At 45.0% G+C, this 9,958-nt stretch overlaps 1 protein-coding gene across 1 annotated transcript; it reads right to left on the bottom strand.

The window, feature by feature from the left end:
* Positions 1 to 1,339: 1,339 nt before the first annotated feature.
* On the bottom strand, positions 1,340 to 8,619 carry NFKBIZ (NFKB inhibitor zeta). The gene is made up of 11 exons (XM_026035867.1): positions 8,477 to 8,619; positions 7,538 to 7,574; positions 7,338 to 7,441; positions 6,471 to 7,237; positions 5,911 to 6,016; positions 5,474 to 5,620; positions 5,101 to 5,164; positions 4,331 to 4,500; positions 3,584 to 3,694; positions 3,304 to 3,471; positions 1,340 to 2,632 (listed from the first exon to the last, which is right to left on the bottom strand). Exons 1-11 carry the CDS (start codon positions 8,603 to 8,605, stop codon positions 2,579 to 2,581), a joined length of 1,857 nt encoding a protein of 618 aa, XP_025891652.1. The 5' UTR covers positions 8,606 to 8,619; the 3' UTR covers positions 1,340 to 2,578.
* Between the last annotated feature and the right edge of the window lie 1,339 nt (positions 8,620 to 9,958).

The following is a 9,958-nucleotide window of genomic DNA, read 5'->3' as shown; positions in this document are numbered from 1 at the left end:
AACCACTATGAAGGTTCGGGTGAAGGGTACAGTCCAGCTCTGCGTGTCACGGTGCCCCTGGAAGCCCCCCGGGAAGGGCAGTGTATGAGTGTACTTTACTGGCAAGCACCATCCCCGCACCCTTCACGGGCAGCTGCCTTGCGCAGTCAGGCTCTTCAGTAACCCCACACAGAAAGGCCTTTCTTCCCACTGCCTGCCCAGTCCCTCCTTGAATCAACACCCTACCTGCTTCTACCACATTCCTTGGCTATCCCCAAACCTCCAGGTTTTATCCCGAGAGGAACAGTGATCAGTTAATCCCCTTGCAGTTGCTCTGGCCAGTCACAACCTTGCAGGGTTGTCGGATCTGCTCTCAGTCACTGCAAGTGTGGGCTGAGCCCTGACCCATTGCTGCAAGGAGGCTCTTCCCAACTCCAGGCTTGCCCCAATCCCAAATTGCTCTCACACCATGGGATACAGCAGGGATATATCAGGAGATACAGGCCAGGGTGAGCAATGCTTTTAAACAGCAACATAAACACATCTCTCCTCAGTTCCTTTCCTATGGAGTTKGATGATTTATTTTGATTGTTGTTAAACAGTAAGCTGGTAAGATTGGACATGTGTGTCAGTCCTCACTCCTGCAAGTTCAGGATCAGTTCAGAGCCCACCYGTGCAAGGCCCTGGGCACAGTCTTACCCAAACACAGAACATGATGCAGGCTTTCATCTCKGCCGAGCTGGCTGCTTGTACCCAAGCTGCAAGAATGGAGGCCAGACACAAGGAAGTCATCAGGAAACAAAGTTGTTAAAAAAAAAAAAGTGCTTTTACATACACAGTGAAAATAAACCAGAACAAGAGACTCCTCTGTGAAAGAAACCAATTGTTTGCATGAGAACGTGCTATTTAGACAAATAATTGGATAGCACTCCCCCTTCTGCAGCACTGCTTTCARGAACCCAGGCAAACCACCTGCCCTGGCCTGAAAGGCACAAGCACCAGCGACACGAAAAAGCCTCAGACAGGATAAGCACCAACGCTGCAATGGAAGGACAACCTCMTTCCACCTTCGCAAATAAGCCTTCAGCCTCACAACGCTACTCTTCAGTGCTGCCAATAAGTGGTTATTATAGGACATAATGCCAGGCTAAAGCAAACTCTCAAACCTGATTTCATCAATATTTATAACACAGTAGCCACAAACAATTTTAATAAACATGTTTATTCAAACAAGTTACATGAGACCTTCCAAGAAATACATCATAACTAGGCCTCAGCGTATCAGATTTTTCCACTTAGCTTGTCTACAAGACATACTTCAAAACAGTACAGACTAATTAAATGATTACAGAGGAGAACTGCTTGGGATGCAAAGGGAGTTGAAGAGCAAGAGATACCATAAAGAGAACATCACTGGATTACAGCTCACCATGAGTTTGTCTGAAAGCATCAGGAACTTTCCTGACAGAAGGCAAGTATACAACATCACTAGTAAACATTTTGCATTAACAGCCATAGTTATTAAAAAATTGAAAAATGTTAATTTCAAATATTACTCTGCTATCTGCTCTACCTATAAGGTAAAACCATAAATGGACTAACTCTGCTTAGGAGGTGAAGAAACACTGAGTCTCTAGAATTAACTAGAGCCCAATTCAGCAAACTACATATGCATGTAGTTAAGTCCTACTGACACTAGCGGGGCTTACACATATTTAAGTGTTACAGTGAACAAGAGATTTCAGCATGCATCTAGGGTTAAGTACATGCTAAATACTTTCACTGAATTGGCAGCATATTCTTCAAAGCACGACAGTTTCATACAGTGTAAGTCACTCCCTCAGTCTTTTGCCCCATCAAAAGAAAAGCCTGTACTGGGTACAGCAGAAATKATATTGTCCCCCAAAGCAAGGCTTTTGGATGTATGAACAAGTCAGACAACAAACAGTGTCAAAAAAACAACCTTGATTATATCTTTGGTCTTCAGTCTTTCAAWAATCAGAATTCATACCATTTGCACCAGTACAAAATTCCACATACAACTGAAAAGTTCAAGATCAAGACATTCGTTTCTTTTTCAGTTCATTCTCCGAACTCTCCATAAATTCTATACAATTCTGTACAATAATGCCAGTGACTGTACAATCCTGCACAAGATACTGGAAAAAAGCTACAAGGTATATAAATAAATCTTCAGCTTCAAAAATATTTGATTTCACCTGCACTTAATATTTAAGTGCAAATAAAGAGCTCTACAACGTTATCATCTAATAGCGCTCTCTGAAAAGCCTTCCTGTAGCATTGTCTTTGTCCAGAAGTCATTCATTTTGCTGTTTAATTAAATCAGTTCTGCCACAGCAATGAAATCCAGGTATCCAGGCAAAGGTTCCACATACTTGGGAATGAAACATTCCCATCTGCTCAGAGCATATAGATTTTTTTCTTTATATAACCCACTATATGATAGTGAACACAATACTTTTGTTTCATAGAAACAACTAACATTTGCCCACACCAGGCAAATGGTCTATTTACAGATACATTAGGACTGCCTAACTGACAGTGAGTGTAAGAGGCTGAACTCCAAGAAACATGGAGCTTAAAACGGCGACACTCTCTGCTGAATCGCCTTCCCTTTTAGGATACGTCTCATCTAGAGAAAAGAGAGAGACAAGAGTTAAGCACTCATCACCCTGAAGTGCAGCCTATCTCAAGAGACATGAAATGCCCTGAGACACCAACTTGCACAGCTCTTTTAGCAAAGAGCAAGTTCTGAGTTCAGATGCACCAGAATTCATCTTTTTTCTCCCATGATTAGAATGACTTGAAGGAAATAGAATTACTCAGTTACTTATTATCTTCTTACAGCTCTTCAGGAGCCATCCTTGTGAATATATTTACACAGGAAATGGRATTTTTTCACCTGAGATTCAGATCCAAGACATACTGCTAGTTATCAGAAGGGCCAGAGCATCATCACAGACCATACTGAGACAACCTAGACATGGAAGGTCATCTCCTATACGCTGCAAGGTTACATATTAGTTTAATGATAAAAAAGGTTCTGAGGTAAAAAAAGAGCTGATAAATGATTCCTGTAGTTTCACCTCTTTGTTTTTAAAGTCAGGATTAGGCAGGATGCAAGAAAATCCTGAAAAACGGCATTTTTCCCCTATCTTCTCTAACAGCTACAACTCCAAGCCTAAAAGAACTTGGAGGGCCATAAGACTTGTTTATTGCTGGAGGGAGGCAGTGTAGGGTTTGTTCTGCAGCCTGGGGTAGGGGTGGTGGGGGAGAGTGTTGTTGCTTGCCATCGCTTTTTACCTGTTCTCCTACAAGGCCATCRGGAACCAGATGAACTGGCTGCTCATTCTCCAAGTTTCTGGCACTTGGATCAGCTCCCTTGCGCATCAGCAGGCGAACAGCATCCAGCTGACTGACGCGATACTGCAGGCTGGCAGCCACGTGCAGTGCTGTGTTGCCGTTGTAAGCCTACGGGAGACGGATACCATGAAGGAGAGGGAGGGATGGGGGTCTCAGGGCACTCACACTGCCACACATGCACAAGCCCGGATTATTTCCGCAGCCCACAGTGTCACCATACCTTTGCATTGACAAAGGAGAGACAATTGGGCAGCTCCAGGAAGAGGCGGATGAGCTCCAGGTTTGCTTCTTCTGCCGCCAGATGGAGAGCTGTGCGACCACTTTTACGATCCTATGGAGAAATGAAGCTTAGCATCTTCTGCAGGTGCTTCACCTACCCTGGGTGAAGGCACAGACCAGTAAAATAGAAGGAGCTCATAAGGAGCTCTTGTGTACAAAACATTTACTGAACATATCTGCACTTTCATTCATCTAGAGCCAATCTGACCATTCTGTTGTTCAGAATGAGTGAACAATGGACGGTCTCACTTAGCAGTATGGAACACAGCCAAAGTATAAAATAAAATGCCAAGTAAAGCCTGGTCCAGCACAGGTCTAATTGAACTGGGAAGCAGTATTTGATTAAAATGCACTGTTATAGAGCAGGCTATAATCACTATTACTGCTAATATCTCAAAGTGCTTCCAGTGATTTCCTTAAGACAGGATCAACTGCAACCAGCATACCACTACTATTAATCAAGAAATTCATCTGTCATCTCCTTCCCCTCCCAGTCCGATTCATTTGCACTGGCAATATTTCATTGTTTTGAATAAATGAAGCATTCTCATTTCACTTGGGTAAATTGAGCTATCTAGCACTTAAAGCTTTCAAATTAATCTGCTTCCTTTGTAATAAAAAGGAAGAGACATGGCGCTGGAGAAAGGGACATGGTCAGCTCTTTACACAAAGCTGTGCCTTGACTTACTTTTGCTTCAACCGAGGCTCCCATCTGTATTAGAGTCTTGATGGTTTCTACCAAGCTTTTGTTTCTCAGCAGGAGCTCCTGAACCTCTGGCGAGTGAGGTGGTTGACAGTTTTGCAGTTCATGCAGCACAGCGTTATGTGCCAGCACAGCACAATGCAATGCTGTCAGACCTAAAGATCAGAAGTAATCATCAATGACGAGTACAGAACTAATTGCCTGGCTGCCTGTTGTTAAAGGACCACTAAAGGGGTTTCCTCCCCCTGCCAAAACCAGAGATGGCTCCACATTTCTAACTAATAATGTCTGCTCTAAAATAGCTCAGAATTGTCACTCACTGGAGATGCTTAGTAATGCACGGTGAGATTCCAGCTAGTAGATAACAAAACACCCAGATATGTTAAAGTTTGTCTAAAACACACTTTAGAAAAACCCTTTACATGGAAAAGAGGTTAAATTCAAACAACTCTGTGCCAGAGATTCTGTATCCACTGGTAGATCTTTGGTGCTTCGAAATGTTCAACAGTGGTCCATTATGACCAATACTCCCCATTATAAACATAGCAATTACTAACAGAAGGGAAGAAAAGGTCCCGACAGGCAGAGACCAACCTTTTTTATCTGATAAATATGCCACTTGTAATTTAAACTGTAATTGCAGATTGGCAAGGCATACTCCATTTTATTGCTTCTCACCTAGGATAACATTCATGAGCAGCCATAAAACATTATAACATCCAGTAACTCTGTAAATTATAAACTTGGCTACTCACCATCGTAGTTTGTTGCCTCAAGGTCCACATACTGATTGCTTCCCATGGCTCCCTTTTGGATGGCCTGCAAGAGGGAGAGCAGATGGGCATTGATATGTAGGCCAACCATATATCATTTCCTCAAGTCTGTGTCAGGTCTTGATTATTTTTGTTTTAATATATTGCAGGATCCACCAAATTAACACGAAATGTTAGCAAGAATCTTAAACTCAGTACCACTTGAAGCCATCACTATGGATCCCTAGACAGTTTTCAAGGCCCCACAGAAGGAAAGATATGGGGAGGAGCTGAGTTTTCCAAGTTTTCCAAGACAACTAATACAAGTTTAACCGTTATGGGCAGGGAACAGGTACACGATCCCTCTGATCCTCACCTGAAGGACCTGGGCATGCCCCTTCTCGGCACAGACATGCAAGGGCGTCCTACCCCAACAGTCTGTGGTGTTGACTTGAGCCCCCAAGCTAACCAAGTCCTGCACAATGAGATGCTGATTGGCAGCCACAGCCACCTGGAAGGCACTCTGTAAACATGAAAAAACAAGCCATGAGTCATCTGATCTCTAACAGGAAACAGCAACTAAAACAAACAAAAATCCTAGCTGCATGGCACTATTTAAGCAGTGATTACTAATACCAGGAAGCCAGGACAAATAAAATTGAGCACAGTTTTACTAGCTCAAAGTGATCCCCCCGCAAAAGTATTAGTAGCTCAAGGATAACACTAGAACATGGGCTAAATCTCAGGGTTAGTATTAAGAAAGTATTTGACAGCACCTTCCCCAAGGTGCAAAGAGTGGGTGCCCCAGCTCACCTGGCCGTTGTGCTCTTTAACATCCAGCATGTGCAGGGCAGCCATCTTCCTGGCGAGGACGTAGGAGAGCGCCCGCCGGCCCTGGGCAACAGCGATGTGAAGGAAGCTGCACGGAGGGAGGGAGGGAAGTGGTTATTGCACAGTTATTGTACGAGCAGGGGCTCAAGGAGAGATGCAGAGGTACATTACGCAAGGGCGGTTATGCTGCCAGCTTCAGACACCTCCTTCTGGTGACTAAGATGAGAAAACAGGCACATTCTTCCCAAGGCAATTTCAAGCATCTAAATTAGAATCTTTTTTCTCTCCGTTTACTAGATAAAAATCTAACAGTAAGTGCCTGAAATTAGATGGTACAAATACCTTATCTACTAAATGTGCTGCAGCGATGTGCATCCCAGCTTGTCAGCAGGACCATGCATTTCATTTGATTACAGAAGCTAACGCACTCAAAACAAGACATGGTAACAAACAGCTTGCGATACAACCCAACGCTCCACTGGAAGTTGCACAGGAATATCCCAAGTTCCCGCTTCAGAAACGCTGAAACAAACAGTACTCACGTGTCTCCATCCGCATCTTTTGCGAGGAACTGATCTTGGGAGATACTGGCCAGCTTGTTCTCCTCCTGCTCCACTTGCCACTGAAAGAAGGACTTGCCCAGCTGCGCTGTGCTTCTGGCAGAGTTCTGGTGCGTTAGGGAGACATTCAGAGCAGTCAGAGAGATGCTGCGTTCGAGACCCCCACAGATGTTGCTGGGAACCAAGCTGAAGTTGGGAGGGTGTGTGTTGGCATCAGCCTGCAGGTGAGCACTGCTCAGGGGCTGCAGGGCCGGGGAGATGTTCTCTGAGCCTTCTGAATCATTCAGGAGAGAGGAGAAGCTTTGTGAGGCACAGAACTGCAGCTCGGGGCTCTCAAAGGTGTTCTGCTGGTAGCCTGGGGACTGCTCACTGGCAGAGAAGGGCCTGTACTCCAGGGAGGCATCCGAAGGGAAACTCTGTGACAAATCCTGGCTCTGTGATGCAGGAAACTCGTAATGCTGCGGAGGATCAAGCAGGTGCTGGGAGGGCTGCTCTTGGAATGGCTGGTACTTCTGGGATGGGGAGAAGGTCTGTGGGCCCGGGCTGTCCTGGTATTGCTCCCTGGGTGAGGAGTTGTGGCTAGAGACAGGGTGCAGCCAGCTAACCTGCACAGTGTTCAGAGAAACAGGGCTGGACTCATTCTTGATGTTTATGATGTTCTGAAGCAGATCAGAATTGCTGTCAAGCTTCGGCTCGTTTTTATGAGTCTCCTCCATGCTGTCCATAGAAGTGGGTGTCTGAGGTGGTGTCTGCCAAAAAAATGAAAAACAACCCCCCAAGAACTTAGATATTGTTTCCGGTTACACAAAGCAAGCAAAAATAAAGCCACAGTAAAATGAGCAAGTTTACCAGGAGGTGTGGATGAACAGTAGCTTGGCGTTTGTAAGAAGATCCATCAGAAAGGTGCTCAGAAGCCTTTCTTTTGCCACTGTGGCCAAGTATATTCTTGAGCTCTGCTGAAAAAAAKGAATTTGGTATCAATTTTGAGGTTACTCTTACAACCTATTTTTAAGGTATTATTGGGGGGGCATTTACAAAAGGTTTTGTACCTGTGTACTGTTCGTAATTCACCAATCCTCCTTGTGTCTATTGAAAAAATAAGAATTATTCCATTATTACAATGTTAATTCATTCATGAATAAAAAACAAAAGCAGAAGTTTACTTCTATAAATATAGAATATACCTTAGAATAATATATATTAGAATATACTTTAGAATTCTAAATACATTTTTTAAATCTTRATTAAAAGCAATTGCATTGAAGTTGGAAAGTTGGAAAAAAGGGAAGAGTTTTCTAGAACTTAAATGGAAGCCACCATTTTCTTAATGCTTTGAGACATTTCTTACAAGATCACAGAAGTAGAATAATCTGGAAACAAGATCCTGCTCCTTAGTAAAATCTAAGGATTTGATCTAAGTAAGCCTGCATTTTTCCTCCTCCTTCAGCACCTTTTCTTCAGCACTCTTCTGTATCAAAGCCACCTCCTGCCCCAAGCAAGACTTATCTAAGAAATTCATTCATTCATGAAAGACTATTCCAAAGAATCTCCCTCTTGGAACTTCCCAGCTTTTCCTCGTATCTTCTGCTCCACCACCACACTGCATAACCCCACACATCATGGAGAAATGCAACAGTATGACAAGCTCTTAAGCAGTTCTTTGAAGAAGTTCCCTGCTCTTGTAATGAATGACCTCACACGTGTCAACAGGGAGTTTTCAGTGTTTCACAATACCAACACCTCTATCTGAACTCCCTCTGGAAAAATAAAGCTGAGCAAGAACATTGCTAACTGTCTCCCCCTCCCACAGCAAACTCTTACTAATTTCTTTCTGGCTCCTTTTCCATTGTGTATTGGAAAGGAAAAATAGTAACTCCATCCACATCAGATAATATTAAAAATGAGTTTACTGTTTTATCACATGCCTTCTTCRCCAACCTGAGGAATCATTAAACCCAATTATGTCAGTGCAGAAAAATGTTCATTACCTTGCATTCATCAGTAGCAGAGCCCGAGGACATCTGTTTGCTGCTTCTGAAGTGCAGCAGCAGCTCYTTCACTGAGTTCTTCACACGGACCCCCTGGAAAGGTCCTCTGTGCTGCTTTCCTCCCCCCATGTGCTGATCAACTGCTGAGACATGAAACAAAGTAGACACTTAAGCCATCAATACATTTTCCATTAGAAGAAGTCATAAAAAGCTTGCAGAAAAGAAACCTAGAGCCTTGCTTTCAACTGAGAGGAGAGAATCCCCTCGAAACAAGACAACAACCCAAAGAAATCCCTCGCCCATTTCGGAAGTGTGCAACTTCCTCCCATTTAGTCAGTCTGGGATCTCCCCTGCCTGGCTCTTGTGGGTGAAGGGCTGGAAATATCCAACCAGCTCGGCATTCACATTGATGCTTGAAGAACACCACATGGGTGAGCTGCTTTTGCCTAACACTGAAATAATACTGCAAATTACTCTTGGTTTTAATGTCCATGCTGGATGGTCCTGTCCGTTCAGGCCCTGCTCGTTTCAAAGCTCRAGCCCAACACTCCCCCAAGTGACCTCTGCTGTTTCATAACTTCTCTGAGATCAGGTCCGTTTTGAGGCTTTAAAAAACAGAAGCGAAAGACCGGAAGCCATGACTTCATGCACACAACTTGAGCCAAGTAAGATGACTCAAGAAGGAAAGTACAAGGTTTAGCAGATAAATATTAGATGCACAACCACACACAACATCGGCGTTACGCATGTATAGATACACACACACACTCAAATCTGAAAAGAGAAGGAAAACAGAAAAAAATCAGAAAATTTCAAAATGTGACAGGTCAGAGACCAAGTTCCAAATTACAGAGGGTTTTGATTTAAAAATAATAAAAAATAATGAAAAAGGAAGCAAACAACCTTTCCAGGGGACTCCTTGCACCTCACCACAGCCAGAGCCTCATTAGGGGGGCCACGATGCAAAGAGGATTTGGATGCAGAAACAGAGATCACCCCTTTCACAGAAAGCCTCTTGGGGACCTCATTTTAAGAAACTAGTTGTTTTCGGCGAAGAAAAGCCTCACAGTGGGGGGGGGGGGGGGGGGGGGGGGGCCTTACAGTAACGCAAGTCACCGAGGGACGAGGGGACGGAGAAGCCCCTCGGGATGCGGAGAGGGTCATGTCAGAAGCCAAAGCAACGGTCGCGCCAACGGCCGCCGCCCGCCGCGCGGGCTGGGGTCACGCCGTACCTTGGATGGCGGCGCGGGCGGCGCCCCGGGCGTCCCTGCGGCCGCCGCGGCTGCTCACCGAGAGGTCCGAGTCGGAGCCCGGCGAGCCCGGCGCCGAGTGCGCGGGCGAGCAGCTGCCCTCGCTCGAGTGCGGCGAGGCGCCGTAGAAGTAGGCGAGGTTGATGGGGCTGCTGAGGGCGCCGCCGTCGCCGCCGTCGGGCGCCGCGTCCCGGCTGCTGTCCACGATCATGGCGCCGCGGGGCGGCGGGCG

The sequence above is a fragment of the Nothoprocta perdicaria genome, unplaced genomic scaffold (genome assembly GCF_003342845.1).
Source record: "Nothoprocta perdicaria isolate Ctin4 unplaced genomic scaffold, notPer1 scaffold_169, whole genome shotgun sequence".
NCBI lineage: Eukaryota > Metazoa > Chordata > Aves > Tinamiformes > Tinamidae > Nothoprocta > Nothoprocta perdicaria.
This window is presented reverse-complemented; position numbering and strand designations above follow the sequence as displayed.